Source organism: Silene latifolia, chromosome Y (genome assembly GCF_048544455.1).
Source record: "Silene latifolia isolate original U9 population chromosome Y, ASM4854445v1, whole genome shotgun sequence".
Taxonomy (NCBI): domain Eukaryota; kingdom Viridiplantae; phylum Streptophyta; class Magnoliopsida; order Caryophyllales; family Caryophyllaceae; genus Silene; species Silene latifolia.
Window position 1 is genome coordinate 173392454 of NC_133538.1, and position 19689 is coordinate 173412142.

The window sequence follows — 19689 nt, forward strand, 5'->3', positions numbered from 1 at the left end:
AGCTTTAACACTAATTGACGTTAAAACCAGTGAAAAACATTAAAATATTTTCAAAACCTTTAGTTCAAATTTTTTTTATAATAAGGGTAATAACTCCATTAGCTATAGATAAGCTCACGGTCATTGATCCAAGAACGCAACAATTATTAAATGACAATCAACAAACAGGTTACTACCTAACAAAGAGCAAACACAAAGAGACTACAACATAAGGTCCTAAGTCTACCCATCCTACCCATCTCTCAAGTTTATTATTTTAAGGTCAAGTTATTTATATTGGGGTGCACAAACGTGCGTCGGGAGCAAATATGCTCGATACCAACCGTAAACACCCTCATTTATTGCGGAAAAGTAAACACGTAATTCTACGAAAAAAGCGACAGATATGTTTGTAATAGGTTCAATTGGGTAAAAACACCTAATTTTAAAACCTGAACCTGTTATAAAGATATCCAAAAGGGAAGGTGTCAAACATGCAAGGTCCAAAATAAATCTCATGAATGAAACATCGCTAAAGTCGCGAAACAAAGTTATACAAACCAAATATGAGAAAGGGAGACATATGTCCCTAAAATGTATGTGACATAAAAAGTGTTTAAGGGTCACAATGAAATAAAACCAGTCTAGGTCCCAAGGTTACTTTGCTCGCTAGCTCGTCCAAGTACCCCATATATGCATCACCTACCTGTCATTCGCATTTTATACAAATACGAAAGCCACAGTCAGTGGGGAGTAACTCCGAGTTCTCCCAGCCACGAAATGTCATAATTAATATAACATGTAAACATAAGAATATGAATATGAATGACACATAGCCTTAGCATATAGATGCTAGACAATCGTGCTTATCATGTGAACAACAATATAACAACACATAGTCCTAGCATGTGAATACTAGACCGACTCATACTACACTATCATGTGAATCACATAACATCCAGGAATCCAAACTCTATCAACCATAGCCGGCTTGCATCTCACCTTCTATGATTCATAGAATCACCATACAAGAAAGGGCAATATATCAAAGACATGCATAAGTTCTTAGCACCGTCAATAGTCACTTTGTAACTCGAGTCTATACCACGAGGTAGGGAAGGTAATCGAACCGGTATCTTGGCTCAGCGGTTAATATTAATAAAACATGGCCAAGACACAACACAACCCTAGCCTAAAATCTGCGCAGACCTAGACATGCGGATACACACCACCGCACCCAAGACCCACAATTTTTCTAAAACAAAGTGAGTACCCTAAGGAGTCCACCAAAGGGTTGGCTAGTACTTAAGCTGACCACTTACTATCAAAATAAGTAACGAGGTCATGCCCCAACTTGGATATAAATCCACTAGTCAGGAACACAAAGGCTATCAAGCAGTGAACATATACTCGTCAAAGACTATAAAGACCTATCTATGATGAAGGCCGAAATACTCACCTAGGACCTAGTCCCAGCTAGTCCCGAAATTGAATACTTTAGCCCACACCACACAAGACAAGTAAGATACCCACTTAACCATAAGAGGACAAAAAGTCCAACTTACCAACCTAAATGCTAACATTCTATCATGTGAAAGGCTATATAAATGTCTATTCAGCAAACAATCCAACAATATCCTCAATAAGTATTCAATACTAATTTCCAATTCTAACAATATTAACCATGTTAAAGGCTTCAGGGAATCTAGGGCCGTTTCTACAATATAAGAAGCTACTTAAATTAACTAACTACACATGTGAAATAAAAATATAATAAATGGCCTAAAACAAGAAAAAGGCCAATTATCCAATTCATATAAAATTTCATCCAAAGCATCCAACAACCAACATGTGAAATGATAATTACAAATATCAAGGCATAACATAAAACATCCAATCTCACCTCAAACACAAACCCTCGACCCGAGTCCCGCGACGGGTCATCGGTCAAATCGAGGCTGACTGGTTTAAACCTAGCTTGACCAAACTCGTTCGGTCAATCTGGCCCAGCTCAGAGTCTTGGCCTACTTTGGCCCAAATTACAAAATTTATCGCAATATTATTCTCATGCTATTTCTAATTTCTATCATGTGAAAAACGAAAGTAACACATTATCAATCACCTAAACACTTAACAAACAACAGGCACAACATTAACTACTAATGTGACATTAATTAAATCGAGTAACTCGGAATAGTTACCTTAAGCTAGCAAAGAGACAAGCAGTAAACTTGAGAAAGCTTCTAAAACCCAAAATTACTCTTCATCTTCAACCACATATGAGCCACCTAAAAATAATTATGTGAAAGAACGATATTAACGAATTATCGTTATATAAAATAAGAGACGGTTATTTAATTATATTTTAAATAAACCAAACTAGCGTCAAAACAATTTATGGACACGGCTCAAAAGTTATTATGACAACCTCAAACTCGGCCTAACCACCAACTACACATGGCCTCAAACTCGTGACTTAGCTAGGCCACGCTTAGGCCACGGCCGGCCATCGCTAAGCTACAATGGACCACTACTGTCTCCAACACTCCACCTAAACAACTACCCATCTCAGCCACTAAAACCCATGCTTGACTGTTCTAAAATCAGCCCACTCAATCACGTTAAAATAGTCCCAAAATCTTGCAACAGAACATCCCAAAACAACCCCACCACAGTCCATGAACAACTCAAAAACCCGCACAAAGTGACCTCAAAACAAATCCTAAAATAGTCCCTCATCACCCCACGAAACAGCCTACTCAACACATTATAGCGGTCCCAAAAATACACAGGAAACCGTCCAACATCAGTCACTCTTACGCCCTAAAAACAGTCCCGAAAGGCACCATTTATCCATCCCAAACTGCCCCAAAACAAACCCTACATGTCAGCATACACCGTCTTAAATATACCACTTACTAGCTAGCATCCCAAATGATCCCTAGAGGTCAGTATACACCGTCTCAATCATCTCCACATATCAGTATACACCGTCTCAACTATACAACTGACTAATTAACATCCATAAGGATCCCTATATATAATTATACACCGTCTCAACTATAAAACATACTAACAAATCTTCTACCAGACCGTCTATTTTAGTACATACAACCGTCTTATAATAAATAAAGCTGAAAATATAAATGGGTTTGTAAAAATACATAACGAAAATGAATTTTACTTACAACGGATTGACGAGAACGACGAAAGGAGCGCTATGGAACAAAAATAGTTGAAAACGGATAAGGAACGAAGACCGACGCGTCGATTAACGGATCAAAATTCAAAGAAAGGTACGAAAAGGAAGGAAAAAGAAGGAAGAAGAAGGAAAGAAGACGTCGTTGTTTATAAATGAGACAAAGATCCTCGCTAGCCTTTGCTATTTATTATACGTACGTTTCTTCGTCGTTAAGAAACTTCGATCGTTATTAAAACCGTTTCGAGTTAAATTTAACCGATTTAAGTAAAAGTTTCAGTAATAAAACGGAATCAATAATAAATAAATTTAATGAGTGAAAATAAAATAAACTCAGCTAGTTAACGTAAATAATACAATATCAGCTTGAATCGGAATTATTAGCGATTTTTACAAAACTAACGGATATTACTAAAAATTGCTAATTTAGTGAAATAATCTCAAAATAGCTAATTGGACGGTTTTGTTCCCAAAATCCATCTCGGGTTCACTTAAAACAACTTTCATAAGGACTCGTAAAGAAACGGAAATTAAAAAAATAAACTCGAACTAATTTCAATAAACTCGAACTAACTTTAAATAAACTTATTAATGATTATTAAAATTAACGTATCGAATTTTGATGAAATTAATTAATTAGCTAAGCATATATATATAAATCGTTAAATGATGTAATTAAATTCAAAATAGCAATTAAAAGAATTTTATCCATCTTAATAAAATACGGGGTGTTACAGTAGTAAAGCTTTAGTCTCTGAATTGATGCACTATAAGAGTTTTGGTGGTATTAGCTTGGTTTTTCGCCATTTTGAAGGACTTGGATCTATAAAGATGTGTTCTGACTGGAATCTCTGAATCACTACTATATTTATTTTGGATTTGCTACTGTGATTAATCACAACCCATTATCTCCGCCACCACCATGTTCCACTACCACCACGACGCCTCCTTCACGTTGTCGCTTCTTCCTCCTCTCTTTCTTCTCGTATTGTTTTCACTTTCGTCGGCAAAAGTATACGCGCCGACATTAAATTTTCTCATCAAGAATAATTCATGTCAGTTGTACTCTTACACTTGATTGTAGGTTCAAATCCTATGCCTTTTCAGAGAGCATATGGTTCGGGTACTCACTTATCGCGCCTAAGAGACGCAAAACAAATAATCAATAATTAGTACTCTTTTTGTTTTAGCAGGCGGTATGCATTTATTCTTTGGTATGTGACTTTATTTAAAATAACTAAAACGCTCAATCTGCTATTCATGCCGAAATTTTATCATTTGATTTTGAGGAATTGTTTGGTTTATGAGAATCGCTTTTTGACAGGTTTTACCATTGATGATTCTAGGCACTTTGAAGTTATGGTTAAGGTGCAAGCAACGGACCAACGATAAAAGAGGGATGGACGACCACCAAGTCAAGGCCCCTATCCATTGCCATCTCCTATACTGTCTGCTGAGTTAATGTTTTAGTGTATAGATACCATAACTTCAAAGTTCAAACAACAGTTTGTTTAATCAACTAGTTGCACTTGTCAAAGTAGAAAAAATGGTTTTTAAGGTAAGACAAAGATAGAAAATTTGATGAATGAAAATATGAATATGAGTAAGATTACTTAATGTTTACTTATGAAATTTATTTATTTCTTATTTTGTGAATCATACGCCTTAATTTGTGAAACTAGAAGATTATTTTGTGAAACATGGACCTCAATGTGTGAAATCGTTTACTTATGAAATTTTTAATTTCTTATTTTGTGAATCCCACGCCTTAATTTGTGAAACTAGAAGGTAATTTTGTGAAACTTGTAACTCAATGTGTGAAATCGGTTACTTATGAAATTTATTTATTTCTTATTTTGTGAATCATACACCTTAATTTGTGAAACTAGAAGGTGATTTTGTGAAACTTAGAGCTAAATGTGTGAAATTGTTCTTATGAAATTTCTTTTTCTTATTTTGTGAATCCTAGACCTTATTTTGTGAAATTTAAAGGTGATTTTGTGAAACTTTGACCTCTAAAATCGTTTACTTATTTATTTCTTATTTTGTGAATCCTACACCTTAATTTGTGAAACTAGAAGGTGATTTTGTGAAACTTGGAGCTAAATGTGTGAAATCGTTTACTTATGAAATTTTTAATTTCTTATTTTGTGAATCCTACACCTTAATTTGTGAAACTAGAAGGTAATTTTGTGAAACTTGGAACTCAATGTGTGAAATCGTTGACTTATGAAATTTATTTATTTCTTATTTTGTAAATCACACACCTTAATTTGTGAACCTAGAAGGTGATTTTGTGAAACTGGTAGATTACACTCTTAATGGCATGTCTGTCATTGAACTAGAGGACGATAGTAGAGTTCTGAGTAGCACTTTTGAACGAAATTTGAACAGGGATAAAGCATCTGATGTTCAAGAAGAGATCATCACAAAGACAACCGAGACAAAGCCCGACAAGAGCTCAAAGAAACGAAAATCTGAGAAGTTAACAAAAACTCGTACCAAGATGGCTAAAACTTTGCCTAGCACATAAGCTTCAACCATATCATTACAGGCGTAGAGGTTTTACTTTTTAAAGACATGTTAAATGGGCTGGTCAGTCAGGACACTTCATGGGTATTGTGGTGGTTCAGTTTAGTTCTGGTTTTAGGTAGACACTCGTGTTCATTACCGCGAGTGTTGTGCTCGAATCCATTTTTGGCAGGTCTTTCATTTGCGTTTGTGTCGTTCATGCATGTATCAATCTTCTCGCTAGCAACTTGTAAGTCTACTAACCAGTGGATCTGAAGGGTTCTGTTCATTACAAGATGATCAAACTTGGAGCTAAATGTGTGAAATCGTTCTTATGAAATTTCTTTTTCTTATTTTGTGAATCTTAAACCTTATTTCGTGAAACTTAAAGGTGATTTTGTGAAACTTTGACTTCTAAAATCGTTTACTTATTTATCTCTTATTTTGTAAAACATATACCTTAATTTGTGAAACTAGAAGATTATTTTGTGAAACATGGACCTCAATGTGTGAAATCGTTTACTTATGAAATTTTTAATTTCTTATTTTGTGAATCCTACACCTTAATTTGTGAAACTAGAAGGTAATTTTGTGAAACAAGAATCATTTACTTATGAAATTTATTTTTCTTATTTTGTGAATCCTACACCTTAATTTGTGAAACTAGAAGGTGATTTTGTGAAACTTGGAGTTAAATGTGTGAAATCGTTCTTATGAAATTTCTTTTTCTTATTTTTTAAATCCTATACCTTATTTTGTGAAACTTAAAGGTGATTTTGTGAAACTTGGACCTCTAAAATCGTTTACTTATTTATTTATTATTTTGTGAATCATACACCTTAATTTGTGAAACTAGAAGATTATTTTGTGAAACAAGAATCATTTACTTATGAAATTTATTTTTCTTATTTTGTGAATCCTACACCTTAATTTGTGAAACTAGATGGTGATTTTGTGAAACTTGGAGCTAAATGTGTGAAATCGTTCTTATGAAATTTCTTTTTCTAATTTGTGAATCTTACACCTAATTTGTGAAGCTCAACCAATATACGGAGTACTTCGCAGTGCCCATCAAACAATTAAGATAGACTCGTACCAAAAAAAAAACAATTAAGATAGACAAACCGTCTTACATATATGATAACCTTAAACAATAAACGGAATACTTCATAATACTCATCATTTTTAATTATGCGCCATTGGGTTTATAATACTGATGAGCTCCATCTTGTACAAAACCCCTCTAGTATTAATTTTGGAAATATGCATATTTGCTCTGAAACCATACTGTCCAATAGAACACAAATAAATTTTCTACCGTAATAGAGGCGGCCATCATTTTAATTGTTACTTCAGAACAATACATTTCCATAAATAGGTTTCACAAAATACAAAACCTACTCATTTAGATTATCTTATCTACTCATTTCCAACACCGAAGATGAAGTTCAAGGAAATCAGCAAGAATTAATAAGCAAGTCATTTCGAAAACTGAATACATCGATAACAATAGGACTGTGAATATTAATCTAGTTATGGGCACAAGATTTGAAGGTCAAACTCATACAACTTAAGGAACATTACATATGGTATCCACAATAGACAACAATAGACGTCACTCCTTTTCCCATTATAAAGATGGAACGAGACAGAAAAAGTATATCCATAACTAGCCTGCTCAATCAACGGACTCGCCTATTGAACACCTCAAGATCCATATCAGAAAGATCAGTTGCTTGCAGCATATAAAATTTTTTTGACACGCCTGTCAACTAAATTGCTCTTCTAAAATCACAAATATGGACCATCACCTTTACTGAGTTGTCTTCATCCCAAAAAAATAGGTAAACACCTACACCACCAAAAACAAGTAACAATATACAGTGATTTAAGAAATATTCACCCAAGTTATGAACAAAAGGACTTGACATGAAGTTTAAGACAAGGAATTGTACCTTTATATTAATTTTCTCCCATTTAAGAAGTTGCAACATGATGAACTTTCGATATTGCGACAAGTTCTGTAAAGAGAATGGCGTATATTAATGAATTATACACATGCATGTCATCTAAGATATATCATACTCACAACCTAATTTTGAGGAATATGAGGTTTGATTTTCGTATGAAAGTGAGGAGAGCTCGAAACAAGGTACTGCGAATTAAGGATGTGAATGTTAGGGTAAGAGGGGATCAAATTATGCGGTTATGCCAAAGAGACATCATTAGATTTGTTATTCTTTGAATGCCAGAAAAATGGAAAATGACTAACAGAGTGACAGTATCAAGAAGTTTTGATTGCAAAGGAGCGCCAATAGTGATGTCTTAGCTAACATTTCCTTAGTTTTCTCACAATGGAAAATGACTTCAATTGATCATTCTGACTAGCAGAGTGACTGTATCTAGTTGTACGTGATTAGGTGGATAAATGAATGTGGTTGCAATGGAGCGCCAATACTGGTGTCTAACATTTCCTCAGTTTTCTCACATATGGTTCATTAGCAGCACATGTAAACTCATTTGCGGTACATGTAGACTCCTTGACAACACATGTAGACTGAATATGGTGGTGAAATACTGAACTGTCCACTTCCTAAATTTGCAACATTTTCTAATTTTTCGATTGTATTAATTAACTGTCCACGTCCTAGTAAAACTGCTGCTGGTTATATTTAGCCTTCAAAACAATGAATACTAACTTTCTACAGTTGAAATCGCGTGTAGGATTAAAGTACATAAGCAATGAAGACGGTGAAAAATCCTTACTGATCCTCCAACAGAGGGGTCAGAAGTATGAAGAAAACTTGTGAAATTTCCTGAAATCCCTCCAAATACAAAAACCAAGAAGAATGTAAAAGCTCCATATCCCTTGCAAACTTGAGGACCGAAAGAGAGAAGGACCCATGAACTAAGTCCGACGTGCAGAAATCCAGCATGCTTCACAAATTAAACCACATAGTTTAGTTTAGGCATCACTTCATCAACCATATAACAAGGATACAATTGATGAATACTTGGCCGAAATAACCCATTTGCAGTAAACGCTTCACAAACACATTTTCAGAGGTGAAATTGTCAAATGAACAGAGGATGTACCAGAAACATGGGTGTCAAAATTCTCCACCATTCTCCGAGCATGATCAAATCATTAACCTTGGCGCCATACATCAAAGGCAATGACCAGAGGTTATTTTCAGAATTCTTTATAGGGCTTGCTATCTCGAATAGAAACACCGCGATGTTCATTGAAATCAGTATACTTCTGCAGGTAAAAAAAACACAGGAAATCACTGGATTAATTTACAAGCATGCATTTGGTCTTCTGAAGTAATTTATGCACCTCATTCAATCATACTTTAATCAAATTTATAGAATTGTACTACGTTTATATTCAACATAAAATAGATGTAAAACGAAGATTACTGATAAAAAGAGCTTACATCAAGTATAGATTTGCACCGTCTTTCACAGTAAACAAAGGAGATGATTGGGATGATTCCCGGGTGTAAGCACTCCTTAACTCGGTCACATTTTGATAAGTAACGATTGAGTCTTCAGTCATTCTCGACGGTTTTCTATTAGTAGTAAACTGTAGACCATCTTCTGATTTTGTATCTACACAAACGAAAAACAAACTTCTGATTTCATTTAGACCCGATAAAATCTTACCGGACTTGAAAATCCAGTACGACGTACTTTTTTAGCCAAAAACGTAAACTTTATTCGTGGTTCGAAAAACAAAATCCAGAATAAAAATTAAGCAGAGTTAGGGCTGGATAACACTACCAGAAGCGAGTAAATGAGTTTACGTTTTTGTAGGGGTACACGTGGCAGATCCTTGTGCGTCTATAGTTTTTAGATCTAAGGGTTTAGACTGAGTTCAGCCGCCTCACCCTAAGAAGGGTGCCTCACATGATTCAATTTCTCTCTCTCTCTCTCTCTCTCTCTCTATATATATATATATATATATATATATATATATATATATATATATATATATATATATATATATATATATATATATATATAGGCGGGATCTCGTGAGTTTGGTTCTTACGGTGAGTTGTGAGTTTGTGTGCTTACAAATCTCAGCCATTGAATAAAGTAGAAATACACGGCTGAGATGAAAATAAAACACGCGTCTTCCTAAGTCTCTCTTCACTCCTCTTATGTTTACTCTTCTCTTCTCCATAAACCTAACTCCCTGTCAAAAAAAATTCCCCAAAAAACTTTCAGATTTCAACAATGGCGATCTAATTTAATAAACCTAACTTCTTGTCGACATCGGCAATATTAAACTGAGAAAACCGAATATTGATTCTTCCCTTTCTTCTTCACCTTCTGAACAACCACCAATTCACCATTACAATAATCCAAATCAAATAAAATCCCAGCCATTGGACAAGGGTATATACACGGTTGTGATTAAATCTCAAAATAAAATGAGAGATGCTCTTCTCTGCAAAAGGACGGACAAAAACCAAATTAAACAAAATCCACGTTCTAGATTCTCTTTTCTTAGAAAAAATCAATCAAAAAATTATCATCAATAAAAAACTTATGATCAATCAAGCATACGGAACGAACAAGGCTCATATCATTATCAAACTGGCTCTCTCGTCTCTAACGATATATCCGATTTCAATTCATCCTCGATCAATTAAGGTCGAAAACACCTATTTCTGTAACCAAGGGCAAGATTAGAGAGTTTGTGGATGATGGAATTGAGGCATATGGGGATTTAAGGGGGTTTATTAAGGTTGAGCAAGGGTTTAATCGGTGCTTGAAATTGTGTCGGAGGCCTCATGGACTATGCTTTCCAATATATTATGGGAAGTGGTGGACTTCATAAGGAAGATGATTATCCTTATCTCATGGAAGAGGGTACTTGTGACATTAGCTAGGTATACTTCTTGTATTATATATCAGTTTCATCAGTTTCAGCCTTGAAGCTGTGATTGTCGCAGTCTAATCTCGGTCATTAAATCATTATGTGATCAATCCTGCCTCAAAATTTTCAGGATTTGAACGAAATGATAAGCATTGACGGCTACCATGATGTACCAGCTAACGATGAAGCAAGCCTCATCAAAGCTCTTGCTCATCAGCCTGTCAGCGTTGCTGTGGACTCTTCTGGTAGAGACTTTCAGTTCTACAGCGGGGTAATTCTCCTTTTCTTATCTTACTCTCTCCGTTTCAACAAAGTACAGTTGCATACACTTAACTTCCTTTACCTGCCAATACCTGAAGCCCTTGAGACACTAGTCCTCTAGACACAGACTTAATATTGGTAACTTGATTTGGGTGCAGGGAGTATTTGATGGGCACTGTGGAACTGATTTGGATCATGGGGTCGCAGCATAAGTATTCGTTGGTTTATGTTTGATGAGACGAATGTAAAGTTTGATATTTGTTGTTTCTGTTTTACTGAAAGTAATCAGAGGCACAAATACGCACCTTGCAGCTGTGCTTCAGGTTTACTGAAAGTAATTGTTGATATCAAAATCTCTTTTACCCTGACATTTAAGTCTGCTAGCACGAGAATGATGACGAGTTCAGACCTCTAAATCTGCTGGCGATGAGAATGATGATGAGTTTGCTGAAAAACAAAGTGACAAGTTCTGATATCGTCAGTGTGCTGCTCAAGAGCTCCTTGATACAACAATAACATTGAAGTTCATCGAACGCATCCCGGGAAAAGGTCAATAAAATCAAAAAGTAATGGCAGTCATGAAAGGCTTAAATAAATGCACTGATATAATAATAAATACTTGGTTGGGAGAAAATCTCAGTTGGTTAATTTAGCACGAATTTCTCAATGGCTATTAAGGTCATTCTAAAAATGCATAGTCCTTAAATGAAGTCAATGAATATTTTCTACTGTTAAGGATAATTAATATCGGAGTAAAACCACAATAACACCAGAATAACAATACCTCCAGAATAACAGCACAATAACACATGCTAAAAAAGAGTAAAACAATTAAAGTATAAAAAAATCAAAGTTACACCGGAATAACATCATAATAACACCAGAATAACATACAATAACACGTGGTAAAAAAAGAGTAAAAAATCAAAGTGACATCGCAATAACATCACAATAACACCAGAATAACAATACCGCCAAAATAAAATCAAAAGTAGTAAAAAAAATCCAAGTGACACCGGAATAACATCACAATAATAGCAGAATAATAGTAGAATAACAGCACAATAACACGTGGTAAAAAAAAGAAAAAAAATCAAATTCGTAAAAAAAATCAAAGTGTCACCGGAATAACATCACAATAACACCAGAATAATAGCACAATAACATGCGGTAAAAAAGAGACTAAACAAATCAAAGTAGTAAAAAAATCAAAGTAGTGAAAAAATCAAAGTGACACCGAAATAACAACACAATAACAGTAGAATAACAACACAATAACACGTGGTAAAAAAAAAAAGAAAAAAAAAATCAAAGTTGTAAAAAAAAAAATCAAAGTTGCACCGGAATAACATCACAATAACACCAGAATAACAGCACAATAAGATGCGGCAAAAAAGAGACTAAAAAAAATCAAAGTAGTAGTAGTAAAAAAATCAAAGTTACACCGGAATAACATCACAATGACAGCAGAATAACATTAGAATAACAGCACAATAACACGTGGTAAAAAAAGAAAAAAAATCAAAGACGTAAAAAAAATCAAAGTGACAGCAGAATAACATCACAATAACAGCGGAATAACAATAACAACACAATAACAACACAATAACATGTGGTAAAAAAATGAAGAGAAAAAAAATCAAAGTAAAAAAAAAAGTACAATAACAGCATAATAACACGAGGTAAACAAAATAAGAGTAAAAAAAATTTCAAGTAAAAAAAAAATCTGGTATAAAAAGAAAAAGAAAAAAAAGGTAACATAATAAGAAAATTAGAGAAAAACATAAGAGAAAAAAAAAATCAAAGTTGTAAAAGTAAAGCATAATAACACGAGGTAAAAAAAGGAGATAAAAAAAATTAAAGTAAAAAAAAAAGAGTAGCACTAGAAAAAAGATAAAATAAGTAAATGACAGTGATTTTATATGACAGGTAAGATTAGATCTTGGTCATTCATCTATAATATAATGATTATGATCAACTGAAGCTAGTGAGTCTCTCTCATTTTTTATTTCATTTCTAGAAGAATGTTTATTTGTTGGCTGGTTGTTTTAACTAAGGTACCCTTATGTTTTTTCAAACCCAGATGTTCTTTCCATTCACACTTCCCGAGCCGTTCCTGATCTGTGTCAACTTCATGTCCCGAACGATTGAAGTTATCCACCCAAAGCGACCTCAAAGTTTGAATTTCTCTGGATTTGTCCGGATGGTGGTGCGTATTTGTTCTTACTGCCCTTTATACATGACAAAGTTTCATTGCCAGTTTTCATTGTCCGGATTGAAGTTATCCTTCCATGTTTTGTGACGTTAGCCTGATGTCTTTCTTTTAGAGGGATTTTATTCGGTGTGAAATGACTGCCAAATCGACCAGATTCGGGACAATTCAATTTTTTAAATGTGAAGAATTTGTGCCCAAACTGCACATGATCGATGATGTGGATAACGGCATTTACCTGATGTGTTACATGGAGACATATGCAGGCTGCCGTCAAGCCCTCAAAACGCAAGTCGTAAATGTAAGAAGTGTCCGTTCCTCTTCCCACACGCTAACCAATTCAGTAGATACATCAACCACACTGATAGTTATATGCCTTTCACCACGCAGACCAGGACAGAAGCTGTAGTTGACAAAGTTCTTTTTAGACAGAAGCTGAAGTACTGTTTTGCTATCCTCACATGCGATTAGAACGAACTGTCGAACCAGGTGGTGATATCTGCAAGGCGTCTCAACATCAAAACTGGGTAAGCAGACCTTTTTTTCGTAAAAACTTTTTTGGATTGTTAATGTTTTACTTTACACCAACTAATTATATCTTTTCCATTCCTTTTTAAGAAAACAAGTTGTTGAAGAAGAAGTCAACTACTCTAATACGCATCTTTTGAATTATGTGTTCTCACCGTCAAATGGAGATGCAGCTAAATAGTAATCATATTCTTATACTATCATTTTGAATTATTGAAATTAATTAATAACCAGTGTGTCAAGTTTTATTACCACATACTCACTATACTGCGTTTATTTCAGTGACGTCGTAGTTCAGACAAACTTCGGGCAATTAACAAAAGAATGCATGTCCTCTTTGAGACCTCGGAAATGGGTTGCTGATATGGTACTCTTACTTTATATGTTATGACTTGTCTCTTTCCATGTTACACAACACATAACAGCATTAATGGAACAAATGCAGGTTATTGACATGTTTGGTGTATATTCAACTATACTCTCTCCGGATTTGTTGTATATTCCAACAACTGCACGTGTGAGCATCCCTTTTTTTGTTGTACCTCGATAAACAATATCTGGAAATTTCTTTTTCTTTTCTTTTTCTTCATTTTTTTTTCCAATTTTCTTTCGTTTGTAATAATTATCTGTGTTGTACTGTTCAATGTAGCATCTTAACCCAGTTCGAGACAAAACGCTTGGTCGCAACTACATTAAAACCTCTGCATACATGCCAAAGGATGGGATGGGTGTAAAAGCTGTAAGACCACTACTGTTGACATGTAATATGGGGCACACATTTAATCATTCATGTAGTTATTAAAGCGCTATCAAAACTGGCACGAGAAGGTTGCTTTCCGTTAAGTCAACTTATGTGTCTTTTTATATTGTGATACAGATTTTTATTCCCATCATCGAAAAGGATCACTGGTGTTTTTGTGTGTGTGACTTGGAAATGAAGAAGAACTACGTCCTTAACTCGTTACGTTCTAAGGATCCCCATGCTGATTTGGAGATTGTTGCTGAAGTGGTACACACTATTATATTTTAACCTCTTTTTTTTAGTATTTTCCTTTTATTTAACTCTAAACCTTTTCAGATTAAATTTATTCTCCTTGGTGTAGGTTAATAATGTCATCCAAATTTTATGCCGTTCGAGAGGGTACAAGCACTTTCTAAGTGTTCCGCTATCTGAATTTGAAAATCAGAAAGTTCCACAGCAGCCAAACTTGTAAGTTCATTATCTTTTTATATTGCTTGTTGCCTGACGTTAGTCACTCGGAATTTTAATTGGATATTTTTGTAGTATGCTTGTGAAGGCATGATTGCGGTCTTTATGTACTCAAGTGGTTAGAAGCTGGTCGTGACAGGTCTAAGTGGGATGCTGCGAACTATTACAAGGTTTATTCCACTTAAAACTTCTTTATTTTTTATTTTTTTTACCTTTTGGCGTGTTTAATATTTGTTGGAGATCATTTATAACATCAAAGTTGATACACAGAACATGGCTGCATTTAGGAAGAAAGTTGCGGTCACCTTATTACGATGGCAAGAAAATCAGCGAACGGTATTATCTATTCATTTTGCTTCCCCACGATCAGTTTTCTTCCGTCTATAGACTTATGTTTCCACCTATATTAACAACTTTGTGATGTTATTTTTTATTCTGACCATATACTTATGTTGCCGTCCCATCTTTTGCTATGTAGATCTTTTGAGTGAGGTAATCCCTGGCAGGCAGAAGTGTGGAACCAAGCAATCAAGGAGTGTGCCGAATTTGTCGGAATGTGTGATAGTGCAAACCTCTTAGGGCTGTGTTGTAATATCTTTTGTTTAGGGGTGTACTGAAAAATGTAATCTGAAATTGTTCAAGAGCTGTGTCAAGTGGACCGATCTTTATGACATTTTGCTAGATATCATTTTGGATAATCCATATTAATTGGAGTTGGCAATGTGCAAGTATGGTTACACACTCCGGTTTCTTGGTTGACGCTTTTGTTTTAAATACGTTAGGAGATAACAAGGCGTAATTCTGGCCTTGGTTCATTTGTCGAATGATGGCTTAAAACTGGAATGCAGGATTTAAGTTACTAGTTACGACATCTTACAACTGACACACATCGATTATATATACAGATACGTCAAAATCACTTTTACGCTCAAGTACGATATTTACTCCCACTTGAACAACTGTTTGTTCATCAGTTAAAGGATTTCACAAATTCAACTTCGTATCAAACAGTATCGTCACCAAACTGTTACAAGACCCCAAACATGTATGACGGTCGATTTCACCACGTCTTCAACCATTGTCTTATAGGGTAATTTCAGGATGGTACGCCATATTAACCCTGACGCGCATCAATTATAGTTCCAGATACGTAAAATACAAACATTGGAAAACATTAGTATTTTATTGACAAATACGAGTTGCAGTTACACCTTTTAAATAAAAATATGGTTTGGGCCGTACCAAAATTATGGTGTTCACAAATCTATGACACAAAATGTTTGTTCCATACAAGTCAAAATGTTGACTTGTGTAAATTCACGGAAAAAACAAAAAAGGCGTAACTCCGGATTTTCAGTGTGTGTGCATTCCTTTATCTTGATTACTGTTCTCTTTATATTTCTCCTTTTTTTGTCTGCAATATCCACCTGCTTTCCCTTCAATTCCTCAAACCTGCATCGAAGCCTTCCAAATTCACCAATTGTGGTCTATCAAAATTAAAGCTAAATTTTTAATCATAATTAGAGAGAATTGTATATTTCCCAACTGTGGTCTAACAAAATTAGTATTTTTACCTGATCAGAACTTCATGCTTTTCATGCTCTCCCGGGGCAATTCCGACTATCATGGAATCCCAATTCACCACAAGCATTACATTTCCTCGGCGCTTTCTTATGTTCTTGCACAGCTTTATCCTTTTGGGATACCAGTCGTTTCCCAGACCCCTTAGTCTTTGATTGTATAGGATTTAAAACCATAACTTCAGTTGGTATCTTTGTACCTAACAACATTTCAAGCTCTTTATTTTTGTTTCTGGACTTTTCACCCGTGACACCACTACTACATTCAGACGGGCTACTTTCTAAGATCATCTTGTCCTTGAAACTTTTAAGTAGGTCCATTAACTCATCGATACACTCCGGCTTCTGTTCTGCTATTGTCACACAAGAGAATAATTCAGACCATAGGTTGCCAAGCTTGATTTTCTGAACCTCTAAAGCACTGCAATCTTCATTCAAAGTCTCGGGAAAATTACCACAAAGTGGCTGACATAGAGCCAATTTGCTCCATCTACTTAGCAAATAATGGTTGGGCACTTTTTCAAATCCTTGTTCCTTCAACACATATAGAGCATGTCGGCACAGGATACCATGCCTCTCAAATTTTTTACATGAGCAGCTTAACTTCACTCCATCAGGAATAAATCCAACATAATATACCTTATTTCTATCACGATCATGGATGGGAATATTGTCTGACGTATTACCCCTTAAAACCTTAACCCCACAAGTAAAACAGGCAGCGTTCCACTCGACCTGAAATTCAAAAAATATGACAGGAGTGTAAAACACAGAAGCGTGCTTCTCCAAAGGGTGAGGTGCTTCTAGACTAGGGAAAGAATTTTTTGAATCGGCAATTAATTTGGACTGTTTCCACCTTTGAGCGTCCATAGCACTTTCAAATCTCATAAGAAACTCCACCAAAGTTAAGTTTGGATTCATGAACTTGTAGGTTAATATCCGTATACTACCCTTCGAATTAAGGATTATAACGTAAAATTTATATGTAGTTTATAGTCATAAAACGAAAACAACAAGGAAACGACAAAGATATAGAAATAACCTTCGGTCCTAGTGCAAAAGGCAATGAGAGATTAAAGCAAATCTCCTCCTAAACGATGCACCCAAGATAGTCCGAGTAATGCCCTTGTGCTAGATCAATTCCTCTAATTGCCTTTGCAATATTGAGAGGATAGTTTTGTGAGTTGTGTTGGATGTGAGATCCGAGTTCTGAGAGGCACAATTCCCAAAACCCTAAAATTTTAGCAAAAGTGAATTAGGTTAGAAGGGAGGAGAAACTCTCCCCCTTATGCCCTCTCATTCGGCCGTGGGTATCATGGGGAGGAGTGGGCTTGTCCACTTCCTCCTTATTAAACTCGTGGTCCGATAAAATCCGCTAAGATGTATACGACGCGGTCTAATTATAAAATCACATTATCGGTTATCGGAAATTAAGGCATCAACTAATAATACGGGTTAGTTGGATTATTAATACATGTCCGACAAAACAGTATTGTATAATTATATTCAATATACATTTAATTAAATATAAAACGCTTATATTTAATTTTACGAATTAACTGGTTAATTCGCCTTAGCCCATGATATTTAATCCGTATTAAATATTATATCTCAACATCACATTTTAACTAATTATTAGTCAAATAACTCAGACTAACTGGTTAGTCAAAATTGGCATCTACATGACTGTATTTTCATACCGTCACATCTCTCGAACGTATCCTATAGGTGTGACTTTTAGGGACCAGTTGATCACCGCCATCTGTATGACAATAACGTCAAACTTATCTAGCAAGCCAACCGTTATTGATAAACGTGGATCAACTGATAATAATACCAAAAGTATGCCCTTTGATCCTTTTTAGAGATTTATAAGTCCTTGCACTAACTGTTAAGGACACCAACCCCAACAAGCTCCCACTTGTCCGTACAAGTGTATGTGCAATGACGTTATCCGCACTAACTGGAGGACACAAGCTCCAACAAACTCCCACTTGTCCGTACAAGTGTATGTGCGATAACCGATTCTCATATTCATTTAAAATTTCTCCCACTCAATGTAAAACAATTTGCAGATCTGGATCCACAAAGGTCGTATTTTACAATCGATCTGTATCTAGAGTGGTTTCCCCGACTAGAGAGTAACTTAACCGATAAAACGAATCCGTATCCGAGCATGGCCATGCATTTCGATTCTGACTCCTCGAGTGGCCCTGAGAAATATCGAGTACCCGATAAAGGCTGAATATTTCCTTCAACTCGAACTCCTTCCGATCTAAGCACACGACATGAAATGACCCGAAACAATCTACTTGGCCCCCTGTTACGGATGACCGTGAGAAAGAAACCAAAGTCACCCAAAATCTGCCTTAGTCTCTAGAGACAATCGATAGTCAAAAGAATCGACTCTTGGGATCACCATGGAGGTCCTATCCACGACCGGGCATCGAATGTTATAAAACATTTAGGACTCCACGTCGATGTCACAATTGTGTCCTACGAAATATCCGTATAAAACGCCTCTGTGATTGGTCGATCAACTTTGTTGACTTATGGCTAGTTGAACCCACCATCAACCAACGTCACAAAATAATTGCCAGAGTTATCAGCTCATGTGGGCAATTAAGGACTAAAAAATATAATGTTCTTGCAGTTCACTTTGTGGTGTTCAAAATTTGTCGTACAAATCCACATGAAAAACAAAATATATATATAAAATATCAAAACGATGATGTTGTATAGAGTACAAAAGCGAATGAATCCAATCCATAAAAGAGTACTACAACTTAGGAACACGTTTAATTCCCATGGAATTAACGTGCCCTTCATGCTTATCTTGTCGTAATGCTTTAGTGAGAGGATCTGCTATGTTATCATCTCAGTAGCAATCTTTTCTATCACTATCTTTTTGCTCCACGTAATCCTGGATTAGATGAGCTTTCCGTTGTACATGTCTAGACTTGTTGCTAGACTTTGGCTCCTTAGCTTGGAAGATGGCACCACTATTGTCGCAATAGATGGTGATCGGGTCATTCGAACTAGGCACTACGGATAGCCCATGTAAGAATTGACGCATCCATATCGCTTCCTTTGTAGCTTCGAGACGCGGCATAGTACTCGGACTCGGTCGTAGAATCTGTTTGTAACATTTGTTTCGAACTCTTCCAGGTGATGCAGCGCCATTAAGAGTAAAAACGAATCCTGACGAGATTTCGAGTCATCACGATCCGTTTGGAAGCTAGCATCTGCAGAATCCGGTTGCGCATGACTTTTGTTCGCCTCCATAAGTCAATGCCCAATCTTTAGTCCTCCGTAGGT

The 19689-nt window shown here is 35.6% G+C and overlaps 2 protein-coding genes and 1 long non-coding RNA gene across 3 annotated transcripts; 1 reads left to right on the forward strand and 2 right to left on the reverse strand.

Annotated features, from left to right (window-relative positions):
- Positions 1-7502: 7502 nt before the first annotated feature.
- On the reverse strand, positions 7503-9419 carry LOC141629446 (RHOMBOID-like protein 9, chloroplastic). Its single transcript, XM_074442448.1, has 5 exons — positions 9130-9419; positions 8786-8951; positions 8456-8626; positions 7645-7710; positions 7503-7541 (listed from the first exon to the last, which is right to left on the reverse strand). The coding sequence occupies exons 1-5, from the start codon at positions 9249-9251 to the stop codon at positions 7503-7505; spliced, it is 564 nt and encodes a 187-aa protein (XP_074298549.1). The 5' UTR covers positions 9252-9419.
- Positions 9420-9875: 456 nt separating this feature from the next.
- On the forward strand, positions 9876-11626 carry LOC141626930 (uncharacterized). The gene is made up of 3 exons (XR_012536500.1): positions 9876-10593; positions 10711-10851; positions 11000-11626. It is a non-coding gene; the product is annotated as an uncharacterized LOC141626930 (long non-coding RNA).
- Positions 11627-16386: 4760 nt separating this feature from the next.
- Positions 16387-17292, reverse strand: LOC141629447 (protein FAR-RED ELONGATED HYPOCOTYL 3-like). The gene has a single exon (XM_074442449.1). The coding sequence runs from the start codon at positions 17290-17292 to the stop codon at positions 16387-16389; it is 906 nt and encodes a 301-aa protein (XP_074298550.1).
- Between the last annotated feature and the right edge of the window lie 2397 nt (positions 17293-19689).

Coding starts and splice junctions, on each gene's coding strand:
- LOC141629446 (XM_074442448.1), bottom strand. CDS start 9,251: ATGACTGAAGACTCAATCGTTACTTATCAAAATGTGACCGAGTTAAGG. Junction 8,627..8,785: donor TTTTGACACCCATGTTTCTG/GTACATCCTCTG, acceptor TAATTTGTGAAG/CATGCTGGATTTCTGCACGT. Junction 7,542..7,644: donor GGGAGAAAATTAATATAAAG/GTACAATTCCTT, acceptor TTGGTGGTGTAG/GTGTTTACCTATTTTTTTGG.
- LOC141629447 (XM_074442449.1), bottom strand. CDS start 17,292: ATGAATCCAAACTTAACTTTGGTGGAGTTTCTTATGAGATTTGAAAGT.